Source organism: Thunnus maccoyii, chromosome 11 (genome assembly GCF_910596095.1).
Source record: "Thunnus maccoyii chromosome 11, fThuMac1.1, whole genome shotgun sequence".
NCBI lineage: Eukaryota > Metazoa > Chordata > Actinopteri > Scombriformes > Scombridae > Thunnus > Thunnus maccoyii.
Window position 1 is genome coordinate 19560082 of NC_056543.1, and position 26836 is coordinate 19586917.

The 26836-nt window shown below is 37.4% G+C and overlaps 1 protein-coding gene and 1 long non-coding RNA gene across 2 annotated transcripts; one reads left to right on the forward strand and one right to left on the reverse strand.

Annotated features, from left to right (window-relative positions):
* Positions 1-601: 601 nt before the first annotated feature.
* Positions 602-8479, reverse strand: LOC121907466. The gene is made up of 2 exons (XR_006098882.1): positions 5324-8479; positions 602-2108 (listed from the first exon to the last, which is right to left on the reverse strand). It is a non-coding gene; the product is annotated as an uncharacterized LOC121907466 (long non-coding RNA).
* A 699-nt stretch (positions 8480-9178) lies between these two features.
* Positions 9179-14314, forward strand: LOC121907465 (FAST kinase domain-containing protein 5, mitochondrial). Its single transcript, XM_042427057.1, has 2 exons — positions 9179-9519; positions 11581-14314. The coding sequence occupies exon 2, from the start codon at positions 11593-11595 to the stop codon at positions 14026-14028; it is 2436 nt and encodes an 811-aa protein (XP_042282991.1). The 5' UTR covers positions 9179-9519; positions 11581-11592; the 3' UTR covers positions 14029-14314.
* Positions 14315-26836: the final 12522 nt, after the last annotated feature.

Below are 26836 nucleotides of genomic sequence, written 5' to 3' on the forward strand. Positions count from 1 at the left end.
TTCATTTATATATTCTCTCTTCTTGGGTATCACAGTTTTTCTAGCTACTAATCACACAATATGTGGGTGGATGGGGGGAGTATACAAAAACAAACATGTCACTGGATGTATTGTTTACTAAAATATTGATTAAAAAAAAAGTGTAAAAATTCTCTGAACTGCAAAAATGATAGGGTGGAAGATTGCACTTACTGTACAGATACTGGCATGTGTTTCTATCATTTTTTCCAAACATAGCTCAACCAACTATGGACTCTACAAAACCTTGAAGCAGCTTGAACAGATAATGACAATCTTAGGCTGCCAAGATACTTCAGAGAATCTTGAAACTGCAAAACAAAACTGGTAACAACTGAAATATGAGATCAAACTGTGACTCTACATCTTCATGACAAACACCTTACTGTTAAGCTTATTTACCATGAAACAAAAGAATTGCCTTGCATAAATTGGTGGGATAAAAAAGTAGTATAAGGCAGTATATGAAATATTTTAAAAGAATGTCTTATATGGTATCCCTAAAGCACCTTTTGTTCTTCTGTTCAGAGATTCAACCATGTGATCAATGGGTTATACATCTGGTGAAAAAGCAACAAATATCTCAGTGAGCCAATGGAAGTTTATTATAAAAATGGAAGAGTCATCAAACATTAACCGTGGTTGACACGACTATTTACCCACACTGTTCAAAAGGGACATTAAAAAATGCATTTCCTGAGACATCAACACCATGTTCAAATGTCAGATATGATGTGGTTTAACTCTAAAGAAAATGAAGTAACCTACAATCGCCAATTTGATTGTTCCAGATAATTGCACATCGGAAAAGATCAAGGGTGATGTCAGGATGAGCAATTCCCCATGTCCTCAACAGGCCGGGACAAGTGCAATACCTAACTAATACAGAGCATTGCCACCTCTCCCAACCTGCACAGAAAGGGATCACTTCCGATAGATTAATTTCAGTTCTATGATCAGTTTTGCATGGATTTGCACAGCACTACAGTGAAAAGCTGAAAGCAAACCAGCAAAACTAACCAGAGACCCATGTGCACAAGCTACCTCTGCTGTTCTCCAAGAAGGGAAACGCATCTAGAAGTACTTTAAGTGCTCACACTGCAGTAGAATTTCATAAAACTACCTGCACTATAAGCACTTTAATACTACTGAAACCTGCATGTATCTTATTAACCGAGCTGTAATTGAAACCTGATTGACCACAATGGAGGACAAAATGATATTAACAAGCATTCAGATGGAAACACAGGCCACCATCAGCTTTGCATAGATTTGCACAACTTATTTCTTCTTGCAGCGCAACTATGCAAAACTAACAGAGACCTGCCACAAAGAAAAGTGTACATATATATGCACACACACACATACACACACAAATACAGAGCAGATGAGAGTCCCAGCCCCTTATGCCAGAAGGAGCACTTAGGGCAGTAGGTGCTAGTCTACTTCACTATCTGCACTAGATGCACCTTAGCATAAGCACTAGCAAAAGGCACGCAAGCGCACAGTTATGCCAAATACCCATATTACAATGATTTGACATAACAGTCAATCAAAAATGAAACTAAACAAAGTTCAACTTAACATTCTTTGGTCCATATTTAACTGTGGTTACTTGCTAAATTAAGAGAAAACAAAACTCTCAGCAACACTCAGTGGTCACACTGATTTCATGTATTGTTGAAGGCTGAAATCTCATTTCCCACAATGACAGGACGCATGAAATATCAGCCATGTTTGATAGGAGGAGACTGGCTCTTAGATTGCTAGGAAACAGTGGGGGCGGTGAACCTCAGAGTAGGATGAAGATGAGGTCCTGCCAGATGTTTATTCAAATTCAGCCCATCCTGGACTGGCATATACCAGCCCTGTCTGTGAATGAACAGGTGCCTTTAGTTACACATATCAGAATAGTGCTGAAAGTGCCTTCACTGCAGTAGATTTTATATGACTACCTGCACTGTAAGCACTTTGACACTACAGTGACTTTAAACTGTTCATAGGGGAGTTTTCATTCACAGAAAGAATTGGGATGCCTTTAAATCCACAATGAGGAGTTTTCCGGAGGTGATACGGCTGTACACAGGGGCCTGCAATCATAAACAAGACACAACATCAAGAGTATGTCAGAAACTTCAACCCAGGGCTGCAATGATTTTTATTAAATCGACTAATATACATTTGTTTGATTCATTGTTTATCCTACAGTCTACAAAATGTCAAGAGACTGGGAAAAAAATGCTGATACATTTGCAAACGCCAAGATGATGTATTGACGGTGCTTGTTTTCTCAGACTAACAGTCCAAATATTAATTTATAATGATGCAAAACTGGGAAAAGGAGGGTATCCTCACATTTGACAAACTGGAACAGAGTATGTCAGGCATTCTTGCTTGATAAATGATCAATTATGAAAATTATTTCAGATTAATCTGTCTTAATGAAATTGATTAATTACTTTAGTACGACTTCAAAATTTCCAGTTGCTTAGCAATGAACTGGTCAGTCAATTAAGATCGTTTTCTCCAACCCGAATGAGCATTGTTATGATAAACTTGTTTTGTTACCTCTGCCAAGGAGATTGTTTTCATCCTGTTCATAGTTGGCAGGATCTCTCAAACTAATTCACACATTTCTAGAGCTGCCACGATTAGTCGATCAACAGAAAATCAATTGCCAACTATTCTGATACACGATTAATCATTTGGAGTCATTTTTTTTAAGAAACGCCATTATTCTCTGATTCCAGCTTCTTAAATGTGAATATTTTCTGGTTTACTTTGTCCTTTTTTATAATAAACTCAATATCTTTGGGTTGTGGACTGTTGGATGGAACAAAACAAGACATTTAGGTTGCATCTTGGGCCTTGGGAAATGGTGATTGTCACCAGTTTCTGACATTTTATAGAGAAAATAATCACCAGATTAATCAACAATGAAAATAACTGATAGTTGCAGTCCTACACATTTCAATGTAATCTGAAGGGAAGTTAAACCCATGGGAGAACTGATTAATTTAGGAGCAACAATGTACATAAGCAAGAAACTCTTTCACACCATAACTTGTGAACTTTAAGTAGAAACATACATATATTTTATGAACTACCTTGTCTTATTCATCTATACCTGTGTGCCATTTCTAATCAATTGCAAACCAATGTTTTATTTCTTTACTAAATTTGGTAGGCTATATAACATTTTGGAGGACCACTTAAAAGAGAGATATTCCACACACTTTGGCTATAACCAATTATTGTGTTGCATAAGACAAATTGCTACAATTGAAATGCAAAGGCGCAACAACATTTCGATGACACTGCAACATTTATTAGAATCTCTCTTCAAAGTGGCTGTATAGTATTATGAAATACATGAAATATACACAGTCACCCTCGTACAAGGCTAATAGCCATACCACCCTGAGCACTCTTGGATGCTCAGGGGTCGGATCTGGTTGGTACTTGGACGGGAAACCGTCTGGAAATAGCCTACCAGGTGCTGTAAAGTCATTCTCTTAATTCATATTTTATTGATTACTTAAATTATTTTACGTTTTATTTTGCTCTTCCTCATATGTAGCTCCTTTTGCTTCTATATTTCCTTCCAAATGTTGTATAACTTTTTAACTGTTTTAAATTGTTTCTACCATTTTAAAGAATATGGTCTAGGCCTGTTCTACGTGAAAAGTGCCCTGAGAAGACTTTTGTTATTTGGTGTTATATAAATGAAATCGACTTTTTGAATTCGTCTTGTGCAGAACTTCGTATCTTTGTTTTGAAAGGTGCTATATGAATAAAGTTTAATTATTATTATTACGACAATGCCCCAATATTCCGAGGACTTACGTATTCGTCAATAACCCGCCTAATTGCCTATCAAAGTGTATTTTGACGCAGTTCGGGGTCTTTATACAAATCCAGAAGGCCTATTCTGTTGTAGTTTTATCAAAAAAACAACAGATGTGACTACATGTCGAAATGTCTTCATAACAAAGTTCAATAGGAAACCTGACCCTGAAGCAGGACTGCTTGAGGATGGCAACGCTTGCGCTCCAGTCACATTGCTGCACCCCTCCCCCACGCGCTAACATGGCGCCCAGAAGTCCGCATTTTGACCGTTTTATATATATAATATATATGTATATAATATATATATTAAAAAATTAATCTTCATCCACAGACAGGATAACATAACATGTGCATAACTAAATTGGCGACGCTGAAACGCTCGTCGCTCGTGCACTTTCCCACCGGAATCAGGTGCATGTGAAGTGTGTGTGTGTGTGTGTGTTGCCCTCGTTGTGACTCGGCGCACCAAGCGCACGATACGAGCTACTGCAAACTTAAAACTCACAATCCAACACACAACAAGCTAGTCGTGTCCGTGGGCTCGATCAAAACAGTCCGATGCAAGCATGTGCGTGTAACCTGCACGTCTTGTCGACTGCTTCAACAGATTGTCAACCGATAGAGACATTTAACGCCACAGATCAAATGTGTTAAAACACGGCGCGTGAGGCAAATAGCTGCAAACACGCACTAAATTAGCTGGCTAACGTTACCTCCATCCACTTCGGAGCAATGCATACTCTCATGTTAGCCGCTTCAGGACTCCAAACTTACAAACGCTAACGCAAGACTAAATATCAGTGTGTGTGCTCGAGTGCTTGTAAACAGCGACAGTTTCACGTAAGCACATAAAAAGCTCAGTCAAGTCAATGGCAGCAGTGTTAACTTGGCTACTCGTCAGTGTTTTAGCGTTAGCAGCTAACTCAGCAGCAGCGCGCGGCCTGCTGCAGCCCCATGTGCTGCTGCTTTGTTCTGGAGGCGCTTTTAAGTGTTCACCAGAGCGCACAAATTCACTCAAAACTTATCAACATGTGGCCGACAACAGGGAGTACGTGAGTCTGTAACTTGCAGCTACTAGCAAAGTATGTAACGCGTCATTTTCACGAGCTAGGATCTCTTCCCCGAGCTACACCGACGTGAGGTGCAGCAGCAACACATGCTTTTCAAATCTCCCTCATTCTCCCAACGATGGAGGAGAGGTTGCCATGCGCCCCTTGCAACATTGTTTTCAAATGCGGAAACTGCCGATTAAAACGTTTTTTTCTCTCTCTCTCTCCAATGTAAACGTGAAAGTGTGTCTCCAGTGTCGCATTCAGTCCCGAGCATTTCACTTTCCTGACGTTTAACCGCATCTCCCGACAAGGCTAACAACAGGTTTCTTCCCAATAACATGCGCGTAAAAAAAAGACACTAGCTTATAAAAATCCACCATCTTCACTCACTTGTACAGACTTACCGTTTGCTCACTGTTTCAGGGATATCTGCAAAACTGAGAAAATATTTAGAAAAAAAGACTTCACAAATTGAATAACAGCTGGGACGTATAATCCAAAAACACAACCATGTGCCACTATTATGATTTGCTAGGAGTTTGTGAATCGTAGTAAGATTGCGAAAGTGGCGCGAGTAGAGTCTAGGTTAACCATGTGGTGAATGAAGGGCGGCTCCCAGCCAGCGTAGCTAAACCCCAACTCCTTCATTAGCATAAATCAACTACTTCCTCTCCAAGTACGGCTCTCAAGTTTCACCCCTTGATTTGGACTGTTGATAAGCATGTAGAGGCAGTGAGATACATGAACCACATAATTATTCCTCATTTGGATTAAAAAAAGGAAACAAATATACTGTTAGTTAGACGAACAGACGCCCATAAAGTTTTACAACCTGATTTTGCTTATGTTTTCCTGCATACTTTTAAAACAAAAATATTTGAGAAATAGCCTATAGATATCCACTTGACTATCTACTCTAATGCATTTGTTAAATTATATTCTATAACATTAATTTATGATGTGTTTCTGGTCTGTTTACCATAACAAACTTATCAAATAGGATTTCTTGTCATGTCTTTTTCAGATAGCTGCACAATATTTGAAAGGTTTTTGTATTTGGAATAGCAAAGTACATTTAATCCTTTAATTTACACAGATGCCTGACAAATGAAGCACCATTAAAGGCTTGATGTACCTCAATTAAACATTAAGAGCAGTATATCACAGCATTATATTACTCTATGGAAACAATATCATAAATATAAAATGGATGTCTTTGGAGATTTTTTTTCTCATTTGATATTGTGGACAATGTTAGGTTATTTTGTCATATTAGTTATTTTGACCTGATGAGAGAAAGTGTTACCTATAACAAACAATAAGATACAACCAGAATTCTCAACATTGCCAATAATGTAAGAGGGTCACAATGTTAACTGTATGCATTAAAACATGAATAAATGAAAAAGTTACCTTACCCCAATATATTGCTATATGTTGCAAAATGTTTGGGATGTTTGTGGGTACAGACTCACAAAGTCAGGTGAAATGATTAATACAAGCTTTCATAAGAATATTTCAAATTATTTGACTACTGATTAATTGTGGTATACATGGGTCATTATAGCATATCATTGAATACAATATTAAACATCGTATTTTTAAGATTACAGTACACACACATACATGCAAAACTTAAATCCTCTTTATTTGTATATTCGTTAAAATTTGCATTAACAGTTCACAACAAAACTTATTCTACAATAATGAGGTCAAATAAAATTACAAAGCCAGTGCAGGTTTATTTGTTTATTGTTTTATCAAGATCTATTTAATATGCAATCATCAAAGATACAATCGCGCTACTCTATTGACAGTATTTTGTAAGTTAACATTGTGTACAGATGACTAAACAATTAAGAGACACAGTAGATAGATACAGATAATTTCTGTCATTATTATCACAGAGGTGAAATTATCAATTGTGATGCATTTCTGTGACTGTGAACTGTTTGCAAGGGTTTTTACCTGCTCTACCTCAACATTACCCACCACATATTTGCAATTAATAATTAATGACGCTGTTAAATGGTTGTTTATACCTGATAATTTTTTGTAAACATATTGAAAGGCATATTTTGTAAATCCGTTTAGAAACGCACAGAATGTTGCCCATCTATAATTAAAATACATTAATTATGTATGTGAAGAATACACCTCAATTTTATATGGTCAACATTACCTATCACATAAACACTAGAGGACTGGGGGACATTGATGTTCCACAGGGAAGAAAACAGTAGCTGGAAACTAATTTCTTGCAAGAGTGTTGACATCTTTTCAACAAAGTGAACAATGCTTTAATGTCTGACTTGTCAATTAGATCAACATATTATTCAGTCTAAAATTATAGATACACAATTCAATATAGTATCAGCTTTGAAATATCAAATAAGATGCAAAAAAGAGATTATTTAGCGATATACTTTCTCTTCCGATCCCCATGTTTCAAGACAAACCAAAGCACAGCTCCATTTTAAAAAGTAAATATTTCTGACAGACAATCATTAACTTAATGGCATGACCTTTGATAAGCAGCTGCAGACAGGTTTAAAACAGTGATCATAGGCCAACCTCAGCCGGTGCTTTGGGAGTAATTTACTGACATTTCATCAGCATACATAGAGAAAAGAGAAGATTGATTATGACTTTTGTGGAGAGGATAAAAACATTCACGTGTCTATAAATGCTCACTGATTTATGTTCGTTGCTGAAAAGATAGGCATTTCCTGGCAGACATTCCCTGAAGTGCAAACAACTTACATCAGTGGCAATTATCGTACCAAATTACAACTAATGTTCAATCAATAACACAAATGTAGTGGGTCACTACTGATAAATTCTTGTCTCAGGTTTAGGGGTTGATCATACTTTTGATTAGTGGTTAAAACATCAGTATTGATAGATCTGTATGCTAAAACAAGAATTCACATCAAGTAACAAAACAGAACTTTTAATGGCCTATAGCATAGATCTTGATCTATGTTATGTTATGTTCAGCCATCATTAATTTTAACATTTATATATGTTCTTTTCCTACAGTGACATGTCAAAATGTCTTCTGTGAAAAAAGGTATTGAGGTAAGGGTGGGAACGAATTTCAGGCTATTGTTAACCTAATTAATTGTTTTTGATTGTTAAGACATGCATTTATACATTAAGTTAAAGAATATGTCTTAAGTGATTTCAGATTAGTAACTCAACTAAAATTGCTAATCATTTTTGTCCAGAAAGAATAGAACAGTTAATCTAAAACCTAATTAAAATCTTAAGGGAAAAAAAAGATAATTTACTTAGCAGGTGTAAGGGAACATAATTCCAAAATGTATATGCATTTTCCGAGACAATTCAAATGTGCATCACAGTTGGGTGAACTGAAAGGGATTTTTTCAGTTGAAATCTTCAAATATTATTCAGCTTAAGAAAGAAACAGAACAAATAAGAAAGAATAATCAAAATACAACAACGCCAGTAACAAACATGCCCATTTAGTTGTTGTTGGCTCTACTCTTTTCTTCTTACAGGCATTTTATTTAGTTATTTATTTTTTACAAAAAAAAATCAATCTCCAGATACAGAGTGTAATTCAATTAATTAAAACAGATGTATAATTACTGGTAAAGTACTTTTTAAAAGTATTTTTTGGTACTATATATGTACATACAAACATATATACTTGTATATATACTATACAAACAATTAAAGTTGTAATGAATTTAATGAATTTCTGTGAAAATATCTTTCTTTGTGGGGTATTTAAGTTTCAACAAAAAGTTTGTATTAAAATTTGGTAAAATATTTGCTTAACTGTCAATGCAGTTGTCAGGCTTTCTTTCTGTCCTTTTCTTTCTCATCCCTTTATCATCGCGCTCATGATTTAATCTGTGAATCAATATTAAACTATGTTGTCATTGGTGATCCTCTGGTTATCTTTTTAAACTTCGTTTTTTAGATTTTTTTAAATTCGCGTTTCTTCGTCTTTATGTTTGGACTAACCCATTTACCGTAGGTCACAGTGTTCAGTTAGCAATTTTTTTTTTATCCTAGGACGATGGCGAAGTCATGGCCCGCCCTACTCTGCCTCTGATTGGCTAGTACTCAATGCAGTCGTTGGTTGGGTTGGTTAGGTTTAGGCATGAGGAGTGAGATTGGTTAGAGTTAGGGTAAGAATATCAGAATAAGCCAATCAGAGGCAGAGTAGGGTAGCTCATGACTTCACCATCCTAGGAAAAAAAATAGCGTTCAGTCATGGCTGCCCTTCACGGAAGCTGTATTCGCCTGCCAGAATAATACAATCGATACCTCAAAATCAACCATCGTAAAGGCAGTGGTGACAGTGAATATAATTTTATAGTATAACAATTCTGTACATTACAGCAGAACCTCTCTGACACTGGTTGTTAGTTCGTCGATGGTCACATCGTCCAAATTGCAATGTCAAGGTTTTTATTTGGAAGGTCAAAGGAGTTCTTGAGTTCCGGTATGCTTGTGGCATGGAGCCAGCGCCGGTTGGTTTAACGCCTCCTTCACTCAAAACTTCATGAGGTTTTTACATGTTCAGCTCTAATAACAGGCCCGTGTTGGAGCTGGAAAGCCAGAGGTGAGTTGAACGGCTTAGTTAAAGGATATTAAAATGTGCGTAATGTGGTTTACTGTGGAATTAATCGTGCAGGAGAAACATTAGCTTAATTTACCTGCTGTGTGACACCACATTTATAGTCTGAAATGTGGCTAATTATTCATTGAGTAGCATTCAGTGTTTCCGTAGTGAATGGTAACGTGCTGTTATTTATCTGTTTGAACACAACATCAGTATGTTTACACATAGAAAGGTATCTTCTAGGTGATAAGATAATGTGGCAGTGGCCTTATTGCAGGGAAACACATTTTAAAAGATCCCCTCCACACATGTGACATACGAAAATACTCTGCTTGGAACAATAATGTGTGTCTGACATGGTTATTCCAGAAAGTAGATGATATTATTAAGTATAATTACCACATTAAAATCCATAATATGTTATCTACTCCTTCTCTCTCATTAAAATGCCAGAATCTTTTAATATGCTTTTTTTTTTTCCATTACAAGTTGAACTGTTGGACACAAGATGTCTCCAACTTAACTGTAAAGTCCATTCTCACTGTGTGTACACTGGAGGCTTCAAGTTTCCATATCACACTTCTGTATGTTGAATATTGGGCTATAATAAGCTTCCAAACTAGTTGTGATGTCAGAAATCATTGTCATAGACCTACCTCTTAAAATTTGATTGTCTTTGAGCACAGAGAAACTTTCTGCTTTCAGCAGATGAATGTGAAAACAGTTTTCTAGTGTCAAACCCTGCACATACATCGTTCTGCACAGTGAAGCTCAAACATCCAACTGAAGGAACAAGATGTAAAACTAATTTTTGACTCGAGGGGGACTTTAAGGAGGAGCATGTCAAGTTGCGTTGGCCAGACTTTGGGCAAAGAATTGTAACTATTATCACAACAATCAATAAATAGTCTATATTACAGAGAAAATATTTCAAATTGCTGAGTGTTTACTGTGTGATGAGCCAGTAATAGCAGAAATTATGTATCATCATGGTCTAGACTGTAGCAGCAAAATGGTAACCGTTAAGCTGTCCTCCCTGCCGTCACTATATCATGTTTGCAATCAGAAGTTTATATTCATTCTGTAAGCTTATTGCAAATATTTCCATTCATCCACGTGCTCACTTAAAGACTGGCACTCAAGCAGGAAATGTTCATGACAGTTGTTCATAGTTCATATGAACATAGTTCATAGTGTTATACACAGAAATGAATATAGTAGCAAGCTGAAATGAATTAGCTAATGTTTTTTGTTTAAAGTGTGGAAATTAAACTATAATCACTCATTTCATACTGTTTGACAGGTCATTGATTTCATTAGACATTTGTAATCAAATACATATTCGCAGCATTTATCATATTTGGTTAAAAACGGTTTTAGACAATACTGCTCCATAAATATTAGCTAAAGAATAGAGATGTACTGATATCGGATATTGGTCCGATACTGACTCAAATAGCTGGATCAGAGACAATGGGCCGATCTGGTATTGGATACCGTTATTTTAATACATTTTGTTTAACAAAGTTAGGAAAGCAAAGTTTAAGTCAAGCCTGATGTTGTCTTACTCATAAATGAATGATCCCAGTCTCCTCCACACAGTGAGACATACAGCTTATTAATTCAGCACTGGTATTGGATCGGTACTCGGTATCAGCTGTTACCCAAAACCCAGGTATTGGCATCAGGACTGAAAAAGTTGGATTGGTGCATCCCTAATAAAGAAATACTTTTTTGTGTATTGAATTGAAAATCATATTTGAATGTCTCAAAAATGGAACATTAGTTTTTAATGTCTCCCATATTTTATATATATATATATATATATATATATATATATATATTATATTAGCGTAATTATCTTGACCTCTGGCATCTCAGACCAAATTCAAAGTGAAATTGATTTACAGATAAAACAATCCCCCCTTCAAAAAATCAATATATAGACTTTGTGTTGTAAATTACTGCCTGCCACAAAAGGAATTGTGTGTTTGGTTGACTTAATACCTTTTATATGGTATTTAATCGCTGTCATTTAAAATCATGCTGTTTTCTTTTTAGTCTGGCAGATTGATGGCTGCCTCTGTTCTGTGTCGGCGGGTGCCCAGGCTACGCTACCTTAGAAGCTTGAGAAAGGATTTTGCCCAGGCTCAACATGTGAATGGCAAAGCAGAGGATGAGATCGGTGAGCAGGAGGGAAAGAGAGGAGCTTTGCAAGACAAGGAATCCTCTCTCCAAGGAGGCTACAGGCTGCACTACAACCCGTCCTCATATCACCGCTCTGTGGGGAACTCTGCAAGCACCCAGAGCCAAACAGATAATGATGTGGATGAACAGTGTCTCTCCACTCTCGCACCTTCCTTCTGGCAACAGAGCAATCGCTACAGTGTGAGCTGCTCGCGGCATCTTTCCAGCTCCAAAAACACACTTCTTGACTTGGCGTTCAACAAAGGCCCTGAACCCAAAATATCATTACCGCCACCGCACCACAGAAAACCTTTATCACCTGATGTTAAAGTAGATACACGTGCCTTTCTCAAGTGCCGGTCAGAGTATGCTGCCATGACCCATGACCTCAACAAGCGTCCTCGCTCAATCGAATGGGAACGGGCCTTGCCACTCCTCCAAAAAGTGGCCGTTTTAAAAAGCAGCATGAAACCATCTGATGTGTCTCATTTTCTTGCGGAGCTCAGCCGCTTGCACCCAGACAGGATGCCACTAGTGAGGAGTGACCAACGCTTCATCATGCTCCTCCGATATTCTGTGGAAAACCTGCGCCTCTTTACTCAACCTCAGCTGCTGGAGGTGTTGCGGTCATTTGTGTGGCTGGATATGCCCTCTGCTCACACTGTTCTTGGATTGTATGAGGCTGAGCTGATTCGCCGAGCCAACAAGATGAGTTTACACCAGTTATTGTTAGCTGCTGACTTATGGCGCTGTATTGGGAGGCAGGTCCCTCAATTTCTAAAGCACCTCTATGAATTGGTCCATTTGTATCTGGGACAGATGGGAGTCCCTGAGCTAGTCCAACTGCTATATATAATGGGAGAAGGTAGACAGTGCCCAAAAGACTTGATCCATCCTGTAGAGCAGCTACTCATGCGCCACTTACAGCAACTACACCCTGAGGAGGTTGGCACTGTATGCCTGGGGCTCTTTAAATCCCAGGCTTCAATTTCTGAGGGTGCAGTGAATGCTATTGTCGATAAGGCACACTCTTTTGTGGAGGAGATGAGTGACTTTGGCGTGGTGAATGTGCTGAAATATCTGCGTTTCAGCTACCTGTATCACAGGGCATGGATGGAGGCCATGACACAGGAAGTGCCTCGACGGGCTCACAGGATGGGTGTCAAAGGGTTGATGCATGTGACACTGGCGTGTTCAGCGTTACATTACCGCAATGATTACATCCTCATGGCTATTGCCGAGAGAGTTCCATCACTGGTGACACACTGCAGGAGTAAGGACTCCTGCAAACTGTTGTGGAGCTTTGGGACATTAGGGTTTCTCCCAGCTCAGAGCCCAAACTTTTATCCGAGCCTTACAGAGTCCGTAAGACAGAGAAAAGCTGAATTCCAACGATACCCAGAGCACCTGCTTACTGGTCTTCTTGGCCTGGCCTTTGTCTCTCAGTTCCCAGAGGACCTAATTGCATTAGCCTTGAGCCCTGACTTTGTCAACTTAGCACTGAAATCAAAAGAGCTGGAACTGAAAAAAGACATGTTCACTTTAGATGGAACTGTGGCTCTGGAGTTGCCTCAGTGGACTGGCCCACGGCTAAGCTGTGAACTGAGAGAGGAGACGGTAGAAATGTTGTGGAAGTTTGCTCAATCAGATGTATGCCAGAAACCAGAGGTTCAGGAGGCAGAATCTGCTCTGCAAGAACTGCTTGGAGGAGAGGAATTTGTATGTACCCGAATGATTCTGCCACACACTCGCTCCATTGACCTTGAAGTACATCTTGACTCCACTGGACAGCCAATACCTGTGAACCCAGCATCCCACGCAGCCACAATATCTCCTGAGAACAGTTCATCCAAATTTCCTTCAAACTGTGGTTGGGGGAGAATAAATACTGGAGTAACTATAACTGAGGAACTTTTAGCACAGCTAACAAATGCTAAAAACACCACACATCCTTTAATCCCAGCCCCCGCAGTTACTGCATCTCCTCACAGAGTGGAGCCTGATGATGATGGGAGACTGTTTGACACAGGGATAAACCTGACCAGTGCCATTACAGAAATGCTTATCAAACCTAGTAGCCTAAGTTTAGGCCCTCAGGACTCAAAGGGCACAGTCAAACTTGCTATCCAGGTCCCTAACAGGAACCACTACTGCTACCAGTCACGACAGTTGTTGGGCCTTCATGCCTTGAAGAGGAGGCAGTTGAAGTTGGCAGGCTATAAAGTTGTAGAGCTTAGCCATCAGGAGTGGTTTCCCCTGCTGAGGAAAAGCAGGGCTGAGAAACTAGCATACCTGCACTGCAAGGTCTACAACAATCTGTAATGGTTGTCTGACCTTGAGGAGCCTGTGAGAGCAATCACAACAAACTCTGAATGCACTGCAAACTTTGTTGGCACCTTTGCTTCAGGGCAATGTTTAGTTTGCTATGAGTATGTGCAAAGCACAGAAGGTTAAGGAGGTGGACAGATGTTTTCTATTACCATCCTCTTTTGACTTTGTAAATACATTTAATTTTGATAAAATCTGCAAAAAACCCTTTCCATCAAAATGTGTGAAATGTCAAGATATTTTTGTGAGAATGATGGTAATTAAAGAATATTCACCCTTACTGTCCTGGTCAAAGTATCTATGCTATCCTAACTTACATAAGACATTGGGGATATATTTTCTTTTCTAGATTGCTCAAATTTTAATCTTCCTGCCAGACTTTGCTGATGATTTCTAGCATATGTAGAAGAGTAAAGAGAAATGCTTAATCACATTCACTTTTGCATGATGGTCTTGTCAAAAGTCAGTGCATCTGTGTCAAGTGTTTCCCACTTTGCATGTCAAAGGTCACTAAACTTAAACATTCCGACTGATGTGAAACAGATTTCTGTGATGTTTTGGTGTCGTGGCTGCTCCTGAACAGTAAAATATGTTACGTAATTTGATAAAGAAAGGATTTAAATCCTCTGTCACAACTTAATACCAAAGGGGAGCAAATATAATCCACAGTAGCTTGGATGGTCACAATTTAAATGAAACATCTAATGCAGAACTTGTTTATCACAAAGCTTAGACGGAATCATCTGCTTTATCCCTGTGTTCTTACTGGCTTGGTTGGAAATTATAATACGTTTAAAAGATTTGCTGAATGTTTTCAGTGCATAAAGTAGGATTTTATAATAGAATTTTTGCCACTGAGTGCGTTCCACTGTCAGTTTTTTGTGGCAGTTACTGCAAAACCTGCTATATAGCAAATGACGCAACACTGTAAACCCTACTTCTGAAACAGTCTGAGCATACCAAGTAGAGGCTGGTCACTGCCCCACTGACTCTGGGAAATGAATCCCTTCACACTGGGGTAGAATTTATGTTCCCAGACTCAGCCATGTTTGACTTCTCCAAGACGTTATAAAATTACTTTGCTCCGGAGGTTCTGTGTCCTCTCATTCTGCCACTGCAGCAAGATATGGGGTTTTGGGTTTTTTTGACAACATAATTTGTGAATGCAAAGCAGTTCTAAAGCCCACGGTCACATATCAGATGCCTCCCACCAAAATATAAATCAGTTGTAGTCAGCAGTTTCAATTGTATTACAACTTAAGAGTTAAGTAACTTATAAATTAATATTTAAAACTAGATATACTAGTATTCACTTTGATGAATTAACCACCTAAAGCATGTTTCAAAGACATTGTAAAGGAAATCAATGGCTGCCTGGAATGTAGGAAAATGTAGCACAAAGTACAATACTATTATATGCCTTGGAAAAACAATTAATTTAAACAATTAAAACATGCAAAGCACAAGTTTGATCTTTTAAGAAAAGCAAGATAACATTTATGTTCAGTGGACAGACTCTTTTATTCAGAGGCTTTCAGATGCACAACAATGAACCAATTTTGAAAAAACTGGTATTGAAAAAAATAATAGTTTAAACTATTACAAAGATATCTTTGTCAGTGGAAGCTAGGATGCAGCCTTGGGGTAAGGACATACTGGAGAGCCTACAGGCGTGTTCTGTTCCCCTCAAAACGTTTCTTCTTCCCCCTCCTTACCTCCCTCTTTCTTTTGTGACCCAGACCCTGATGTTAGAACTTCCAGCTGTCCCGATACTGTAGAAAAGAAAAAGCTCCAAGGTCTCCTACCAAGAGGCATTGTCTGGAAGAAAGGCAACGAAAATCCTGCAGAGAAGACTTTTTATCAATTGTTCGCCTTTGGCTCTTTTAATAGTGACCGCAAGGCCACTGGACTCTCCCTTGGCTCAGTTCTGACATTGCACAGGTCTAATTACTGTGTAATGGAATTTAAAGTTAGGGATATTACTAGACAACAGTACAGAATTAAATACTTAAAAAATGGTTACTGGACTGTAGTGTCGAGTAAGGAGCACTTCATCTTTAATGAATATAAGCTTTGATGCCAATGTCTGCAAACAATTGTCCCAATTCTTCTCATGTCTGTCTCCTTATCTCATTCACTTTCCTTTCCTCGCTCCTTTTAAGTCACTTCCTGGTGGAAGACAAGTGGTAGTAAGTGAGAAAAAGAAATGAAAAGAAGGAAAGAAAAAGTGAATGAATGCTTTATTTGTCATCATGCGTGGGAGTACTTGATGGTCCCCCAGGTGGAGCTAGAGAAAGCTGCTGGGAAAAGAGTTGTTTCAGTTACTCTGCTGACATTGCTCCCTAATCAAGAAGAATGAGAGGAGATGAATAGATGGAGTGATGTACTATACTTAATGGTTGCCAGCAGACGGCACTCTCCACCAAGGAAACTACACAGTATGTCTCACTGACAAGGATGAAATGATTCCAGCATGACTCCTTGATATTTTTGTAAAATTTATTTCACTGACATTAATATGAATCCTGCATTACAAGTAGCATCCCTATGTTCAGATAAACAGTAGAACAACAGTTTCTACAACAAGGTTATAAAAACAATAAATAAAGTAGTAAACAATACTGAAAATTAATTTCATATTTTGGCAATATTACATTATGTTTTCAATAATATAGTCAATTTTGAGACTCAAAGCAAGAGAGAAGCACACAAGGGTAGAAGAGTGCATTTCAATAAGATGGTATAGAGTCAATGAATACCTTTTCTATTCTTCAGAGATCTGAAAAACTATAAAAGAGAATTCACATTTGGGCACTTTCAAGTCAGTGCCAACCCTGCAGCTACAAATTTCACACTTCTGGATGAGCAGGAAGCATGCTTTTGAAGTTGAGATGATTCAGATTCTCATTTGGATCCAAATGCAACTCATTGGGGATCCAAGCAAATCCCATATTCATGTGGAGAGAAAAGGTTACCTTTATCACTGATGTGTCAGTTCTATTATGTTCTCAGGTAGGAGCTAACAAGGGCAAACATGTTTGGGGAATAGGGACTGCCTGCCACAGCACAGTAGTTTATTAAGGGGTGTGTAGAGTAATGGGAATGGTTATCGGCTGAGATTGGATCATTATGATGTTGTTATATTGTATTGTGTGTAATCTGCCAGGCAAGGTGCTAATCATTCTTCTATTCATGTCTCACCCACAACAAGAAATGAACTTGCTATTGTATGAGTAATTAACTTGCTATAAACCAAAGTAAGTAAATAGAGAATAATCATCAGGTTTAGACACAATTTTCAAATGTGGCCAGTATTTCACCAGTTAATGGAAGAGGCGCTGCTAGAGTGAATGCTCTCTCAGTAATCCTTGTCTTATTTGCATTTCAATTCTTTTGCTTTTCACAGCCTGGAAGATAATCCAGCACAGTCTGAATGTGGCCTAAGCTTGCATCAACATTAAGTTATCACAACAGAGAGATACTACTGTCTGCCTGCTATAATTCTTTAATTTACTTTATTGTATGAGACAGACATATCCAAGTGTCACATTAAACACAGATGCAATTCCCTTACTACTTGTCACAGATTAACCTGATATTAACCTGATATATGCAAATACGTTCGCCTGGAGAGTGACGACAAATGATCCCCATCACAATTTCCCAGTATGAGTGTCTTGAATGTTTCTGTACTCCCTCTCGGTGCCACACTTGCTTTCTGACCTCCTCGGTGGCATTCAGTAATACGCCTGGATCCTTGCCTTTAACATTCCAAACACACACACTCTGCTAAACCAACTGCTGTGGGACACAACTGATAGGGAGTGTTTGCATTCAGCACTTGTCTTAGCTGCTATTGACAAGCCTTTATTAACTTAACCGAGTTAAAGATTGCCTTTTAGTTCCTCTTATATTAGGGGATAAACCTTTTCACCTTAAGAAGACAGTGGATTTGGCTGGATTTGGCTTATTACTGTTCTCATTGACAAAAACAAACAAATAGAAATATAGAGAATGGCAGAGATAGAGAAGTATATAATATGACTAATGGAACCAGGGCGCTGACATACTTTCACATGATTTAACATAACAGCAAAATGCTAGAGATTTCCTTTTGTCTAAAAATCTTGCCTCTGATATATGATAGTTTTAACTAATTCATACTATCCATAGAAACATTAACAACTGGCCCATGAAAGAAATCCATCATGACCAGAAGGCATAATGAAGAGAGAACATTGAACACAAACAACAATAATAATGATAATATGCAGCTGCCTAAACAAAAGTTCACCAGAAATAAACATTTGCAAAGGAGAAATTCTAGTATTTAAAGCACATGCTGCTGTAATTAAAAAATACCCCAGACCATATTGTAGGGACTATTTTTAGAAAGCTTGTAAAAGATGAAGGTATGTTGAGGGGGAGAGTTCTTTGTTTTCATGCTAATTAGCATTATGTATATTCCCCTTGCTGTGTGAGATAAGTTCAAGATGACACTTGTGCAAGCAGCAATGTGTTGCATAACCACATTTTGCTGTCCCTCTCATTATTTGGTCACACAGATCATTACGGCTCAAAGCAGGATTGATGCAAGCTCACTAAACAAAGTGAAACTACTGTATAGCAGAGTCACTGTTATACAGTTCCACTATTGCAAAGGGGTCATGCTATTATAAAACTCCATAATCGTGTAAATTCTGGCTGGCATATCAGGATGCATTTCAAGGTCAGTTTTGGTTTGACTGCTTGTCTATAACATGCTTAATAACAGTCATAATATTTAAGTTTTTCATTAGGCTAGATCAAATCCCATTTTTGATTGCATTTGTGCAAAAGCCATTCTGTGTATTGGCACACTGTAATTGCTTATCCTTTCTGTGGGATTCATATTGACTACACACATTCACAGGAAATTATGGATGTACATGATGGATGGACGTAAGGCCAAAGACAAAGGCTGGTGTCAAAAATCACTGCTGTGTATCATGCATCAGTGGTTGATGCATGATACACAAAATCAACCAGGACTGAAATCTTAAGGATTATAACTTTAAACCTGCATTTATCAGTTTTTGGCCAGTTGGAGGCAGCACAACAAGCTGTAAACACAAAATTGACTTAATTCAATATATACAGTTGATCAAGCAAATGTGTTAGCAAACAATTACCTGCTTATCCAGCAACAACAGAGCAGCACTAGCATTTCAGGTCATGTTTCTGGCCACCCGGTGAATGTAAATCCAATATTGACTCTCTTTTTCACTCTGTTTTGGTCTCTACCAGTTCCTGAGGGAAATATCCAACTCTTCAGCCTCTAAATGCTTCATTATGTTCACCAGCTAGTTACTTACCTGTCTATATTTGGCATATGTACAGGTTATGTACAGCTGCCTGCTGCTGCTGGAAACAGGCTGTAAAACCAAAACAATGAGCAGAAGGATGCTTAAACACTCCATATAGTGGAGGGGGACTGCAGAGTTGGATGGTAATTATGTGTTTATTACTACAAGGTAAACTTATCACATAACAGGTTTCATTTTTTCCTTTGTTAATATAAACTATTTATTAGTGCAGCTTTATTATAATAAATGGACACATAAGCAACATACACCACTGAGAATCTTGTGTGCAGCTTTGAACATAGAAAACACTACTTCCCACTCCTAAGGGATGCACAAGGATGCCTACAAGGTCTGTCAAGCTTCTTTTGAGAGCTTCAGAGTGTTTTCCTCCTGGATATTATGTGGGGTCACGAATATCATCTTTCAATTGACCTAAAACAGTTCAACAAGGACTAAATTACTGCATTGAAACTCTCAGTCTGTCATGTCAAGATTCAGGATGTTTACTGTGCAGGATGGGAGAAGAGGAGAAACAGTTGCAATAAACAGGAGTTGGATTTTTAGCATGGATCTGTGACATCCTTTAACAAAAACCTAGTGCACCAGATACAGAGCACTTTCAGGATTTTAAATAAATGTTCAAGTATATAATTAAGAGCAAAATATACTCTTTAGTATACTTATATTAAAGAGCATGTTATCACCAAAAAGATACCAATGGCATGATGATCCTTGAAACTTCTTGAGAACCTAATAGGAAAATACATTGATAATGTTGTATGTACTGACAAGGATCTGTTTTCCAGCTTGGTAAAGTGATGTGAAGGGAAAACAAAATGTGAGATATCTAAAATAAAAATGTCTAAATATAAAAATATCAACAAGATCAAATTGAATTTTTTTTTTTGTAAATGTGGATGCCAGCCCAGTCAGGTGCAGAACTATGTTTCACTTAGTTCTGCACTTAGCCTTCAGCTTTGCTGATATTTGATGGTTAAGCTATTTAAAACATGAAAAACAGTTTTGATAAGAACATGATGGCATTGCAATATTGTTTTGTCTCCCCTCTATGTTTAATTTAGTTTATTAAGTTGTGCTAAATTGCTCCGCAATTTTGACATGTAGAAAATTTATAAAGGCACATTTGTGAAACAAATTTCATATCCAATGGTCATAAACATTCTGGTTTCATCCCAATAGATATATGGTGTATTTATACATATGCTTTATAGCATAATGTTGAAATACTAAAAAACTAAAACAAAAAGTTGAATACTGAAAACAAACAGACATTTAATTCCCTAATCAATGTCAATCTAACAGTGACTATATTTAAAGTTTGCAGTTCCAATTAGAGTTTAATACAAGTGGTGCTCCTCTTTGACAAAGGAAGACAAATTTAAGAAACAAACAGAATATAAAATGTTGTTTCTACGTTTTGTGTGAGAAACAGAAAATGCCACAAAGAGGTGATGCAGCAATTGCAACATCAAGAACTGGAACAAACATCAAACCATGAAAGTGTAATCCTACATGCCTTTGATGTAAAAACCAGTTTCTTCATTCTATGTAATGAGCTTCAGTGGGTAAGCTTTTTGGTCTAAAAGTTGTATTTATTGTAAGAAAGAATTACAAAATACTGCAGTAGCATAATCAGAATTTGTCTCATAAAATGAAGACAGTAATGCACTGCCGACCTCCGAACATAAATTAAACCAGACGACTTCCCCTGCTTTTAAGGGCGCAGAAATCTTCTTAATGGGAATTCATATTTTAGTCTGTAATTAGACCCTAGTAACCCTAGTAGACTAATGTAAAGTGATGTGTTAACGGTTGCGTAATGGTTAATTATGTTATCTAGAACACTCAGGGATCAGGTATTGAGATGTGCAAAGGGGAGTAATTATAGACACAAATACACACCACACTAACAAACACACATTTGGGAACACTACGCCCAGTACTGTTTGTAAATGAATTCTGTCCTTACTACATTATATCATCAAAAGGCATGCTGGGGAAGACGTTTAATGAAAGAGCTGGAGAAATTTAAAATCTTTCCAATGTTCCGACTTCCATTCATAAATAATTGATGAATTTTACAGTACATTCACATTGCCTTGACATAGCAAAACATTGTGCTCAGCTACACATTATTGTAGAACATTCCCATTTTATGACAGTGGCAATGAACAAAAAAAAAGAAGATTCAAATACTGATGGAGCGTTGGAGTATTGTAATGTCTGCGGTATTCATTTACAAAGTAGACACCGTTAAATCAAACAGGCCTTTCTGAGTCACCTTATGACAAATAATGACATATGGCCATTTTGATAGGAGTGTGTGCAAGCAGGACATTTTTTTTGTGCAGTAGGTGCCATAGTGCTGCTACCAAACTGAAAGGAACATTTAAAATGGGTGGCTCACTTATCAAAAGATCAGCAAAAGGACGAATGACACAGCACAACAAAAAACATAACAGGAATTTTCACATTCAGAAGAGTTCCAAAGCTGTCTTGTATTTCATATTCTTTTACATTCACAGAAATAACAAACTAAAATCAATGACACTCTTCGAGAATGACGGACATTTTTCATTGTTTTGTTGTCTCATTTTACTGCATTTGTACCATTCTAAGCCAGTGCAGGTTTCCACAGCTGTCAAACCCACATATTTAATGGATTTGACTGTATGGAAAACCACAGTGGTTGACCTCATTCTTCAGGATTGATGCATTATGGGACCCTCTGATCAGAAGGGGTTTTTCACCGTTTTCTGTCTTTGTGGCTTAATGCTTATCAACGTATCCTGCTGCTGATTAGGTCCCATTCCTGCTTTAATCCGGACAACTTAATTATACAGGAGATGTCAGACTTCCAAGGACGCTCTTATTTCAAGAGTGGTAAATCCAAGTGTGAATATTTGATGTTGCCATCATCCTGTGCCATAGAAATTCGGTCTCCTGGGAGGGGCACAAGGACATACAGTATATGTATATGACTAAATGTGATTTATCCATACATGCGTGAAAAAAATCTAATGTTCAAAGATTGATAATCTGAACTGAACCATACCAGCCTAATAAGAAATATTTTTAGCGTCATACTTAATAAAAATTTCATAGCTAAAGAGCATCATCTTTAAGTTTAATAAACTGCCTGTAATATCTGTAAATAAGAGTCCATAAACAAAACCTCCTGCTGCCATCTGAAATCATCACAGCAGGTGTTGTTGCTTTATGAGCAAGAGCTTACTTTGATTAATGTAGTTAATATGCTTCTGTCCTAATGATAAAATTGTAGTGTGAGACCATACAAGAAGTGGTATAAGTTGCTATAGCAACCAACCTTTTTCTCTGCTTGACTGTTTTCCTGTGAGTGGATGTTGCTTTGATCTGGTAGCCAGTGGCTAGGTGAGGAGTTTAACAGTGTTATAACCAGCGGAAGAATTCTCCCTGTGGACAAAAAAGAAGCCATCCCATCAAGATTGCAATCAACACTCTGATTAAAGGGGAGGAAATGCTGTATGTTATCATTTGATTGCATAAGTTTATCATCTTCTAGGATTCGAATGCCATCTTTAAAGGTCTGAAGCATTTTATTGAGCAACATTTAAAAAGAACAGTTTTCCACCTGATGGTTTTTAAAACATGCTTTTTTGGTTGTTTTTTTTGCAGGATTGCTGAGTTAAATTCTTTTTTTCTGAATTAAAAGATTCTATAAATATGCATGTAAACCTCTTCACAAACTCAGGTATTTTCAAATATGCAGGATATGTAATGAATTATTAACAGACATTGTGAAATCTAAAATAGTGTTGTTGAATAATTCATCCTACATTCTTATGAGTTTCATATTGTAAACCAGAGTGGAGATTGATTTGTCATCACACGTTAAAGATTTTGCATTAATCACTAAATCTACCGACTGTATTAATTTGCTATACAGAGAGTTGCATTTAACTTTAAAACAGCTCTGAGGAGGTTACTCACACACTCGGTGAGCCCAGCTGCAGCCGGTGGCTCTATAAAGTAGATGCAAAAATCTTTTTTTCATGCTTTCCAGAAGGGCAATCACTTACTTTACACCTGACTGTGTTGCCACAAGAGTGTTCTGTATTTTCAAGGGTCCTTGTGGAGCAGTATGTCTGCGCCTGTGGTGGTAAACTCACATTTTCCTGTGACAATGAAAAAAAAAAAAAATACAGACCTGCAACCAGATTGCCTTTCGGTCATTACAAGTCAATCTTGTTTTCCTCTACATTACTTACACACTGTTAAGCCACTAGCTTGTCATGTGTTTTAGTTGAAAGGCAGTGTTTTAACTATTGCTTTAACTACTATATTCCTAATGTGCCACAGGTGAATAGTGGAGTGTGTAAAGTGATCTGTGTAGAGTGTGTAAGGCTGGCAATCACCAAGATTCATCATTGATTGGCCTGATGTGTTTTGAAACATTTTGATGCTAACCTCAACTATATTACATTAGTTTTATGTTTGGTAAAAGCGCAATACTTTTTCCCTTTTTTGTTTGCTTTGTTTGTGTGAACTTAGATTTATGCCTTTATACAGTATTTCATACCATTTAATATGTTTTTATTTTTGGATAAACCATTAAAATATGGGTTTGAAAGTTTACCATCCACCTTGGCATGATTGATGGTGTTGACATTTGTAGTGCTGCACTCTAGCATGAAAATGACAAGGCTTCTTTTTCATCACATAATGCATGATAGACAGATATGAGTTGGTTAACAATCTTAAATTGAACACAAGTCTTAAGATGAAATTCATCATAATTTAGAAATACTATATTTTCACTTCAGCCTTGAATAAAATTGGGAATATGGCTCATCAAGTAAAATTATTCTGAAAGACTTTAATTTGAATGTGTAATGCCCTCTTTCAATATGGTATTTGTAGATATTGAAATGTATTAGCTGACTGTCTGAGATTATCTGCTGGATATTTTCACTATCATCAAATGGTTAACAAATCATGGTATTTATGTCAGCTGTTTGTGAGTTAATTTTCAAGTAGTCTTGCAAAATGTTCAGGTTACGTACATAAGAAGTTTCTAAGCCACTATTTGTTGCATTTTTACCTTTCTGTATGTTATCATGTCAAATTATTCTGAAGGAATACATCATTTCTTTCTTTCTTTCTTTCTTTTTTTTTTTTAGAAACATCAAACAATCCTTGTCAAAATTGTTGAAGTCTTTTAGTGGTTGATTGGACAAATTTGACATATCTTTTGGGAAATGTGGGGAAATCTTGGCAGCCAACCAACAATAGCCTGTCAATTACAGTGAACAACTGAAGCAATGTGTTACATAAATTGCTATGAGCTTCATCAGCATTACCAGAGCCGAACGCATACAGAGCTCTGGCAGAGGGTCCTCTCAGTCTTTTGGCCTGTTAGGAATTGTGTAGCTGCACGATACTTAACAGAAGGAGGAACTTGAAAGAACTGTTTTGATGCACTTGCCACCAGCCCACAGTACACAGCCTTCAGCAAATAATGCTTCGGAGTGTGGTTAATGAGGAAAGATATGAATGGTCAAATGTAGTTAATGCTGAGGCATTGGACTACCACTCTTTGAAGTTCTGCTTTTTGAATATTAATGATATTCATGACCTATTTGCTTCTTCACTTTATGGAAATTCCTGATGGCCCTGTTGCCCTGATGCATTCATGGAGGATATGAAGATTCTACTGACACAACAACAATATAATTAACATGGGATTTGTATGCATAAACTTCTTAACAAGTATTTTGGCGTAGAAGTGTACTCATAGTTCTTTGGGATGTCTGAACAATTGTGGAAATGAACATCAAAGTCAAGATCGTATTATATTATAACCAATAGAATTCTGGGTGAAGACATTTGTTTGACAGCTTGTATATGGCAGTGCTCTCTGGGGTTCAGAAGATGGTTACCACACACTCCCACCTTGCCATCTGTCTGGATCCATTGTAGCTTGCTGTAAATCCCACAAGGAGATTCGCAGTGAAGAGAGACAGAAACACGGGAAAGTGCTTTTAGGAACCACAGCACACCCTCAGACTGTCACAAGAGTTGAATATGACATGAAAGTCTTGCTATGCCTTGAACTGTACACCGCTTAAAAAGTTACCTTCAAGTTTGAAATATAATCTTGTCTGACTCACCACCAACTAAACAGAAAGAAGTGTTTGTGGGCAATGCTGTGTACATAAATATCTGAGATGCACTGACACATGATTTTTATAGAATGACCAATAGTCACACTACAGTGCTGCTACAGTGCTTATAGACAATTACTTGTGCCAAGACATCATAAAAGGCAACACAAGAATAAGAAAAGAGATAAGAAAAGTGAAGCTGTCAAGTTAGTGAACCAGATGCCAAAAGCTTGCGTGATTATGAAAGTCACAGTAGGTTCTCCTGTCACCTCAAGTGTCTATTCTGCTGCAGTGTCCTTCAGCAAGATACTGTCCGAATCCAGTAGGTGTCGCCGCATAAATCTGACACTGCACTAAGGCAAAAATATTGTAGTTTAGTTATTATATAATATATAAAAGAAATTATACATTTTCCCTAAAAACCTTAATATATATATATATATATATATATATATATATATATATATATATATATATATATATATATATATATAGTGTTGCTGAATTAAAACTAAAAGGTAATGTAGACAGCAAAGAAAGAAAGAAAGACAACAGAGTGAATTCAGTATCTTGCAGGAGCACCACATTCATAATCCATTTACCTACAGTTACATGTATTGTACCTCTGGGCACAGCAGTGAGATGAGAGGCCTTTGTGACTGCATGTATTTGCTGCAGTGAACTCCATTTAGAGCGTTATGATATAAGTTCTGAGATACGCCTTGAATGTGCAGCACTGCATATCTGTCCAAAGGAACTTCAATAATGCCCAATATACACCACACATTTAAATTAAAATTCAATTAGAATCTTGCCAATCATGAAAAAAACAAAAAAACTTTTAAATCTCTTAAAACCTGGAGTACACTTGTTACACTATACACCTTTTTCTATGCTTAGCCATCATCGCTTACACTGACCATCAATCTGAAGTGAAATTGCAACACATTACAGTTTGATTCAGACATGTAATCATGAGTTAAATGTTACCTCTTTACAGGGAACGCAGGACTGTTAAATGAAAGATTGTTAAATGAACTGATTTAATACAATTTGTAATGTCACTTTAGAGCAGACGCAAAATGCTTTATAGGAAATATATTGGGGGTATAAATCTTATAATGTGTCTTTCCCACTACAGAAAAGTTTGGTCATTAACTGCTACTTGTCAGAACAGACAGAACATTTGAACATTTCATTTGTGGGCGAGTGGTTAGCTGCTGTCCTCCGGATGTCAGTTTGGTTGTCTGAGATGGTCAGCAAGGAGGAAATGTACTGCAATAGCTGCAT

Excerpts from the sequence above, each read along its gene's own strand:
- LOC121907465 (XM_042427057.1), top strand. The coding sequence starts at position 11,593 with ATGGCTGCCTCTGTTCTGTGTCGGCGGGTGCCCAGGCTACGCTACCTT.